General features: G+C 39.0%; 1 protein-coding gene across 1 annotated transcript in view; it reads right to left on the reverse strand.

The window, feature by feature from the left end:
• Positions 1-10,000, reverse strand: part of LOC138016122 (testican-3-like) — a 10,518-nt gene that overhangs the window by 316 nt on the left and 202 nt on the right. Inside the window, exons 1-6 of the mRNA XM_068863302.1 lie at positions 9,701-10,000; positions 7,701-7,758; positions 5,412-5,573; positions 3,653-3,865; positions 3,332-3,541; positions 1-202 (exon numbers count right to left, since the gene is read on the reverse strand). The exon at positions 1-202 is cut by the window's left edge and continues 316 nt beyond it; the exon at positions 9,701-10,000 is cut by the window's right edge and continues 202 nt beyond it. Of these exons, the coding sequence (XP_068719403.1) occupies positions 174-202; positions 3,332-3,541; positions 3,653-3,865; positions 5,412-5,573; positions 7,701-7,758; positions 9,701-9,763 (735 nt within the window). The 5' untranslated portion in view covers positions 9,764-10,000 and the 3' untranslated portion in view covers positions 1-173. The remainder of the gene's footprint in view (positions 203-3,331; positions 3,542-3,652; positions 3,866-5,411; positions 5,574-7,700; positions 7,759-9,700) is intronic.

Here is a 10,000-nt window from a genome sequence, read left to right on the forward strand (position 1 = left end):
TTGAAAAACTGCCTGAAATTATTCTAACATATATAAAATGCGGATTTAAAATGTCTTTAACACAAACTAAATACAGGTTACAACTTGCTTTCAAGTCATGATTTGAAAAATTAGGAGCATTTCTTTCATTGTTTAATTTGCTAGCTCATTGGTGCTTCCTTCTTGTGTCCCTCTCAAGAAGTTGGGGGTTCTGTGTTATCGACTGCAAACAAGCATAAAACATAATTAATGGCACAATGCAAACAACTGACCTATGCTAACAATACTCCAAAATCTTAACATGGTCCTTCCCACCCTGCCAGCAGAGCCTTAACTCGATGAGAAAGAAAGGACTCTGCAGAAATCGTGTTAAGTCTTTATTGAGTATGCGCAAGCCGTTGCTTGGAGACAGTTTCAAACCCAGGTCAAGTCTCGATCACACGAGTTCCTAGACGCCATATTGGTTTTCGTACTAAAGGCTCGATTTTGACCTTCACCTTGTCCAAAATATGACGCGTGCGCTGCCTAAACCGGTTTGACCGGAGTGACTAGCCCAGAAACTTGGGCTGCAGCGACTAAAAAGACTTGACAAGATTTCTGCTGCGCCTCTTGTTCGCCCTCTGGTCAGTTTTAGAGAGGCTCTTCTCGCAGGGTGGGTCCTTCCCACCTGTCATAAATGTCATAAATAGTTTTTTCATATCTACATCCCAGTGGTAGACAAAAAACTGACCCCCAGTCCATGGACTACCCCGATGGACTACTCAAAAGGATTACCCTGAAAGCACAATTTCCATTGAGTACTGCTGAAGACTAAACACCCATTTTAAAACGGCGTTGGTCAACAGTATTTAAGTCTAAGCACCCATTTTAAAAAGGTTAGCTTTCCGTTATTGTTGTTATGGCCAATTAGTTCATGTAAGTGAAGTTAGACCGGTGCAATTCCTGGATTTAGTTGCATGTGGCCATGCAGACGAAAATAAACAAGGTATGTTATGTGCAACGGAAGTATGCAGTCCATTCAGTACTTTTAATATTTAGTACTCATTCGAAATGGTATTTTTAAGAGTCAGTCCAATTTGGGTAGTCCATCGGGATAGCCCATGGACTATGGGTCAGTGTTTTTTTCACCACCTACATCCCCTAGGGGTATATTACCAACTAACAAACCTTAATGTACGACATTTCTAACAACTCTGCTCCTTGCAATAATTTCTAGACTATAGCCAAGTTTGATTCATCCCTATAAAACTACAATTGCAGGTCTTCTTCTTCTGGTAATTTTTACATTCAATATTCACGACTTAAACAACCATATAATTCAACTACGTGTTTCGGCGCCAAAGTTTGGAACTGTCTGCAAGCCATCCCAAGCACGCCAACTGCCAAAAAGTCAATTTAAAAAAGAAAATACAAGAAATAAGTGTCATGCCAAAGACACTTACGTTGAGAAACCCACACTCCTCTTAAAGATGGCAAAACATGTTAATCAAGTTACCTGTAACTCAATATTATATGTAATCATAATAATTACATAAAACACTGAGTTACAATAAAATGATTATTATTTTTATTTTATTTTAACTGCTCACTTCTTTCTTTGTTTCTCCCTCTTTTCTTCTATTTCTTTTGTTTCGTTTACTTCTTTTCTTTACTGATAATGATGTACAATTTAAAGACCCAACCCCCCGCCTCAATTAGCTCTGCTACCTGTGGGTTGCGCCAAAGTAATAAAAATTAATGATATGATATTGATGTTACAAAATGACCAGCTCCAAGTTCTCCAGATGGCTCAATTGGTAGATAAGAAATTCATATCCCGTTCACGGCACATGTCCAGGATTGACCCTAATTAGGTGCACATGGATTTCAATAAGCGTCACAAAGTGTCCCCTTGCTCTCGGCATACAGACAATTAACGTCAGAAAGTGACCTCCAAATACTTCTCCTCAAGTAAAGATAAACAGCTGCATTTACCCAAGATAAAAATAATGCTAACCTTTACCTTACTGTTGGAAATAGGTAGCAACGGCTCAGACTTGAAGGGACACTTCATGCCGGATGCCAAAATAGACCTTTTTACAGTTTTGTGCTTAGTTACCTGGCCTTTAAATGAAAGTGAGGCTGGGGTTGACCTTGTTATGATACAGATCTCCCTGCTTTTCTTATGTTAATGTTGTTCTCATGCTAATTATTTGGAATTAAACATAAGAAAAGCAGTAAAGTTTCTTTCAAAACAAGGTCAACTCTAGCCTCACTTTCATTCATAGGCCAGGTAACAAAGCACACAACTGCAAAATGGTCTATCGGGTGTGCATCTAATTTGGGTCAATCCTGGACATAAGTGTTTCAAGCCAGAATATGTCAGGCATTCCTTTCCTTACTACTTGGGTAACTTGACATAACTTTGATAATAATTATTGAGATTCTTTCCACAGTTCCTATACCAGTTTTCCACATAATTATAGTTCATAACCATACTCTCATTGGTTGAAGAACAAGAAAACAACAGGCTGCACTAAGTGTGCCGTTTGCAATTAAAACTGACCAATGGCTGGCTGCATTGGATCAAAAAAACCTGTTATGTTCGTGTTCTCTTTTTTTTACTTTCTTCTGACCCAGTCTCCTAGGAGTGAGCAAGGTCAGATCTTACCAAAGATTGTAATTTGGTGAGCTTACATAATATTATATCTTATCCTTGGCACCAAAATATTGTGTGGCACCACCAATGTGCAGTGGGATCCAGAGTGTTTAGCAATGATCTCCAACAATATAATAATAGATGCAAGTGGAGATGTTCAAAATTAATGTTAGTCTCAGTTATTACTGTGGCAGTTTTACAGTCGCTGACATCTTTCCAGTCGACCCAAAAAACAAAATGGAAGTCCCTTTGCCTTGAACATGAAATTGCTCAAGATTCCAGAGAGCATGGTGCAAAGCCCTATACCTTTCAGAGTTGAGTTGCCAGAACTTCAAGAATTGCATCCTATATCCCGGACATTACTAAACAATGAAACAGCGAAACGAAGCACCAAAACACCATGTATGACCCCACCATACATTAAATACTAACCGAAAAAGGTTGGATTTGAGATTAAACATCATTTTAGGCCTAATTAGGCCTAAAAAGTTATTGCTCCTAATCTCAGTCTTAATCTGAATCCTAATCTTAATTTCAATGAATTAGGAGCTATAACGTTTTAGGCATAATTAGGCCTACAACGATATTTAATCTCAAATCCAACCTTTGTCGGTTAGTATTCAATGTATTGTGGGGTCATACATGTACATGGTGTTTTAATGTTTCACTGTTTCGTGGTTTAGTAATGCCCATCACACTGTACACTGTACCTACCACAGTCAGTCATGCCTTCTATTTTGCTGCCGTGTCTATCCACACACCAGCACTTCTTGGTGCCCTGCTGGTCCAAAACTTTGCACTGTTTTGGCATGTAATACCCATCTTGGTCACATGATGGAATGTGAACCCCAGGGATCGGGCGTGTTTCTCCTCTTACCAACAGCAATGGTAGATTTTGGCGCAGCTTATGTAAGCAGGGTGGTTCTGTAACAAACACGAAATGTCTGTCTGAGGTGTTTGTTTCAATACTCGTACTAGATAACATCAAAAGTTAATAAACTAATGAAAATAGAAAAGAAACAGAAAGGACCCTACCTACTGCGCTGAAGCAGCTACAGAATTCTTTCTCAGTAAGACTTTCCTTTCCTTTTGTACATTCCTGAAAGAACTCCTTCATGCATGGGTCATACGTGTCAGCCCCATAGACTATGGCAAGCTCTGACTCCTCTAACATACCATCTCTGTTTTCATCAAAAACATAACGAAATACAGAGCTGATTGGTTCACGACAAGCTTCTTGATCAAAGTCTGTCAAAAGAAGTGCACCAAACACAAGGTATATTCATGGCTTGCAGAATCGCTGATAAACGTATAAGAATGCACTGATTGTGTTTATATGCAAAATGTCAGATCTTCAATGTTTTCAAAATGTCATTATATGGTTGCAGAAATGTATAAATAAATTGCTAGCAGCCATGGGTCAGCTACATTGAAAACAGATTTTTACCTCTAAATATCTTGTACAAGAAACAAACATAAAAGGTAAGGTTAAGTCTGCCATGAGCCTAGAGGGGCCACCAGGCCGGCACTTATCTCCGGTTTATGTAGCATGAAGTGTTTAGGAGTATTTCTACTCCCCCCTGGATGGGATGCTAGTCCATCGCAGGGTTACCCCCAGCATTAACTTCGCCAATACCCATTTACACCTGGATGCCCAATGACACAACACAACGTCCCTGGCCAGGACCCGAAACCGGACCACTCTATCCGGAGTCGAGCGCACTAACTATGAGGCCACCTCGCCTCCCAAGAACCAAACATGAATTCAATTTAATTACATCATCTGAACATTATTTTGCTGCAAAAAAAACATGAATGTAATTGTCACGTTTGGCTGAGGTAGCAATTATAATTTTGGAGGAAATGTAAGTTCAAGAAAACTGAAGGTAAATGGCAAAGGATTACATCAAAATTTAAGGACATAAATAATTACTTCTTTTTTAGAACTCGTTAAATGGAGTAAGACCAATCAAATTTTATTGTGACACAATTCTATAACCTTTTCTTTCCTCTTGCCTGAAAAACTTCATGCAAAAATACTACAATGTACAGAAAATAGAGAAGCCACAGATAATGTTTTCTGTCAGGTGGACATGTAGACACCTCAAATTTTGCGTGAGAAGTCCCTTCTCAACCTCTACAAAATATTCAAAAAAACGCTAGCAGGGACTTCACACATTTTAACTGTACTGTACACATGTGCATGTGGGAGGCGCGGTGTCCTCATGGTTAGTGCGCTCGACTGCGGATCGAGTGGTCCGGGTTCGGGGCCTGGCCGGGGACATTGTGTTGTGTTCTTGGGCAAGACACTTTACTCCTACGGTGCCTCTCTCCACCCAGGTGTATAAATGGGTACCGGCAAATTTAATGCTGGGTGTAACCCTGCGATGGACTTGCATCCCATCCAGGGGAAAGTAGAAATATCCTAGTCGCTTCATGCTACAGAAACCGGAGATAAGCGCCGGCCTGATGGGCCTTCTAGGCTCGTAAGCAGACTTTACCTTACCTTTTACATGTGTGCATACAGTAAGTCCTACCACATTTGCCTCTATGTCAACATGTAAACTGTCATTCTAGCAGACTGTAAAGATGTGGGAAATTGGCAAGCAAGCAACCCCGCCAGCAAAAACCATAAACAAGCTATAGCAGACAAAATAGCCCCTTGCTCAAAGCTTCAAAGAGGATTAGGGTTAGGTTTCAGCATAACAAATTTCATCATGTCCTGTTGGCTGGCATATGGTACAATACAGAATGCATAAACGAGACTGCTACAAAGCATTATGTTTGACATTACCAGACGGCAAAGTTATCTTTGCTTCTCTCAGTTCCATTTCAGGTATGACCTCTCCATATTGAGGTAGTGGTAAGCCATGAGTGTTCATTTCATCTCTGACGTGTGCTGTTCGAAGAACATGAAACCAATCCAGCAGACGAGATGGGAGTTCCGTGCAGTTGACTGTTAATGTAAAAGATAACAGTATAGTAATAATAATAATAATAAAAATAACAATAATAGTTGTTTAGAAAACCTCATAACTAAGAAAGAAAAACATATGAAACTGACTAGATTTTTATTTTCACGACGTTTTCAAGTCATCGTAACTCCATTACGAAATGAAAACGTCGTGAAAATAAAAATCTAGTGAGTTTCGTATGTTTTTCTTTCTTAATAATAATAATAATAATAATAATAATAATAATAATAATTATTATTATTATTATTATTATTATTAGTATTATTATTATTATTACCAGGTTGTAACCTGTAGCTCATCAGATAAATGAAAAATTAATTATGATGACTTTTCATGAAAGGGAAAAACCAGAGTGCCTAGAAAAAAACTCTCAGAGAGGAATAGAGAACCAATAAACTCAACCCAGATCTGATGATGAATCTGGAAATGAGTCTGACAAAAGCCAAGTGCTCTAACCTCACACCTTGCATTAAATTGTAAGCAAACGTTCCAATTAATCATGGTTTTCTTCAAGTTTTTCAGTACCCAGAAGTTTTTGTAAAGTAGACTGTGCGGTTCCAAACCCACCCCTCTAGGGTGGTGCAGGAGCTTGCCCCCTCCCCAGAAATACATTGGTAAAGGCATGCTGGAAAACGCATTTCACAGGCATTTTGGGCCTGAATACAGTGATTTTCCTCAAAAAAGACACACTGAGGGTGCAGTATCATTTGCCAATCGACTGCAGATCTATGCATTAAGAGCTCTCTGATAAGAAAAACCTTTAAATTAATAACAATGACCACAACCAGGTTTTCTGAGCCCGCGAGACTGGGCACCCCCAGCAAACCATTGTTTTAACAAAAACGGCTGGTCAGCAACCTGGTTCTGCTCATTGCTGTCTAAGGTCTTCCAAATCTGATAATGCAATAAAAGGAAGCTCCAAATGGCAATCTGTCTGTAATATTTATAATACAAAATAATTTGTTGTTTGACTTTTTTGTCTCTGGAATCTTTGGTCACTTATATTTCAAATTAAAGGGGTTATGTCCTGCAAATTGATGTAATTTCATAACACTCAAAATGCCCAAAACGTAGAATGAGACATTGCAATAACCACTTAAATCTGTTGAACAGACATAAAAGAAACACAGCAAAAGGAAAGAGAAGCATGGACAGATTTTACAGATCACAGGTCGCGTTGAAGGACTCCTCATTCTTCCCAAATGAAAGAGGCTGTATATTTTTGCGTCAAACTGAAGCATCATTGCCTAAGGCATTATCCAGATGAATCCTATTTTTTATCACTCCTATGTGATTAACGTGATTCCTCGGAGAAAACAGCTGTCACATGATTTTCTTGAAACATTCCCTGAATGTTCCCTACTAATCCTTGTTTTGAAAACTACAATAAAACAGATATGTCACCGTGCTTGCTTAAGAGATATAATTGTCCAATCTTACCCCACTGATGCCTGTACTGATACTAATCATGCGCGTTATTTCATCGGCTCAGGGTACATTTTATGATTTAGCGGTAGCTAGACAAGAGGGTTTTTAAACTACCATTTGAAAAAACACCTGATAGGTAGAAAGTGTAGAGCATATGGAACACTGTCTTAAATAGTTTATAGGAAAAATCACTTGACTTAGAATGACATCAACTCAAAATGTTTCTTGAGTCGTTGTTTTCAAGGTGATAATTTACATCCCTGGGTAAGGGGCTTCGTGTACGTTTTTCTCTATATCTTTTTTTCCTTCTGATAATTTTTTTTTATTTTTTTTGTTTTAAAGGAGATAGTTTGTACAACAAACGTATGAAATAAAAAATATAGGTCACCATGCTCATTTAGTAAACCACCATCGTACCTGTCTATCTCGATTATCGTAGATCGAAACAACAAAATTCGCCCTGTTCTCAGAATGCGCACACTTATTCGCAAAGAATTATGGTCATTCAAAACTTCTCTCACGTGTTTTGAGAACTGTTTTAGCGATTTACAGTGTTACAAATTTGACCAATTTGTAAATATTGACACACTGTATGCGCAGTACAGGATGCACAGTGCAATACTGAGGAATCACCTTAATGAGTTGCAAGATACTCAAAGACAAAAAGAACATCATCTCACCGTTCACTGACGATTTCCTCGTGTGATGCTTCCATTTGAACAGTCTGTGATATTTCCCCTTTTCATAGTATTTCAAAAAGACAACTCAGAGTTAAACAAAAATTTCCTAGTTCAGGTTAAAGCTCTTAAAGCCAAATTGCAAATAATCTTTAGGGACTTTCCTGGATGGGAGACATTACATATTTCTTAGTCCAATAAATTACACTCAGTATTTGAAGGAATACACACATAACTTTAATTTTTCACCAAACAACCTATGGTATGTGATTCAAGAAACAGTCTATAAAAATGAATGACAATCAAGTTCATGCCCTGCTTGTTAAGGACGTTCGCGCCCATTGCTACTGCGCTTTTTTTCACGCATGTCACGCACACGTCATGCATCGCAGACCACGAAGGTAAAGACGATGCTAATTGGTGCAAACATTTTCCACAAGAGTGGAACGTGAAAGCATGTGGCATCATGGGATAGCTGTGGACCCAGGTCTTCTCAGAAATGTCACGCAATGACGTGACAGTGCAAATAGACAATCGCTTTGAGAACTTTGCAGCGATTTTACTCTCTTGAATGCTCGGTGACCCCCATTTTTTCTTTCCGTAGATTACTTCCTTTCCTGATTTTGTCCATTTTAAGAAAAAACAAAAAAAATCTGTATGTGTACGTATTTCGCCTTTCATGCTCTCATGCGACCAAAGTTTTCTTTCTTAGACTAATATGTATGATTCGTTTTTCAAGGTCTATTTCACCTCAGGAAAAGACATCAGCAAGTTTGTTTAGTTATTTTAGTTATGTTGAATTGAGTACGTTTACCTGATCTAAATTTCAGTAATGTAGCTTTTTTTATTGCTGACAGGTGTAAGCTAAGATCATCTTAAAATAACACAAGCTTCTAAAAGTGCACCTCATGATCTCAAAAAACGAGCACGGTGGCCCCCCATTTTTTTGCCTTTTTGGCAAAAGTAGATCATTGCCTTTCTGCATGGCAAGTTTAAAAGAAATCTGTAGGTGGGAACGTTTTGGGCGCGAACGTCCTTAAGGGAGCAAACTTAGGCCCTGTTTATATGGAGAAAAGTAGTCTGGGGTAAGAGGCTAGGGTCACCCTCCAAGCCAAGACAACTTTAGCCAGTGTTTATATGAGAAAAGAATTTACCCTTTTGCCTGAGTCAAGAGCTGCCCATCTCAGTTTTGATCATTAGGAGACTGGGAAGACAGCGCTCACGCATACTTTCATCCTCTTGCCTTGACCGAGTTGACCCGGCTAGGCAAGCCAAGTATTTACATGGAAAAAGGTTGGCCCGGCTAGAAGGGTGACCCTACCGTCGAAAAAGGGTGACTGAGCTAGGCAGGTCACCCTTAAGCTTCTAGTCGAGCCTGCTATTTTTTTCTCATGTTAACGGTTTGCCGAGTTTTATGAGGAAATGTAGGAAAAATTGGCTCACCCAGGGTAGCTCGGTAAGGCGAGTGACCCTTCTATCTGGGACAACTTTTCTCCATACAAATGAGGCCTTTTATTGTTGTCAATTCCTTTGAAGTGAAACCCAATATACTAGAGCTCTGGCGTGCACATGGATCTGTAGAACAATCAACCTTTGTGTGAATGAATAAAATGACAATTTAATGCTGTTATTGCGGGTGACAGACCGTTTTTTGATGAAGAAGCGAAAAACCAAAGCACTATCTCGAAAATTACTCCACATATAGAATACCTGGAAACCTTCAATATAAAAATGCAGGCTTATAAGGTCAGATAGTGCTGAAACGCTCAATGAAAAAACAATGGATCGTATCATGCATAATCATTGATGTCCCAGCGTTAGATTTCCAAGATATTTGCGTTTTTCATTATTCCCTAATCTTGGGTGATACTTGGTCTACTGTCTATGCTTTTCGAAAATAGAATGGAGATACCTGATTATTAACCAAACAAATAAAAAATTCTTGCAAAAGGATTCAGCCTAGCTGAAATGATTTCAAATCACGGCATTTCTAAGTTACCTACCTTTTTCGCATCTACCACCAAAAACGCCACACAGCAAAAAGCAAAGATCCACAAAGTCTTCATCTCTGGTTTAGAAAATAATTTCCTCCGACTTTAGTCCGAAAATCTTAAGATGAAATTATTTCAAGCCAAATTCCGAGGAAACTTTCGGAGACACCACCAGAAATGCAAGACAACAAACCCACTGCAACCTGAGAATCGAACTGTCACTATCTTCGGCTACTGCTGTGGGCTGATTGGTTTGTGCGCAAGATTTGTAAAAGACGACGAAAGATGACTCCAAAGATTAGTCTCTCCCAC

Source organism: Montipora capricornis, chromosome 9 (genome assembly GCF_036669925.1).
Source record: "Montipora capricornis isolate CH-2021 chromosome 9, ASM3666992v2, whole genome shotgun sequence".
NCBI classification, from domain to species: Eukaryota; Metazoa; Cnidaria; class Anthozoa; order Scleractinia; family Acroporidae; genus Montipora; species Montipora capricornis.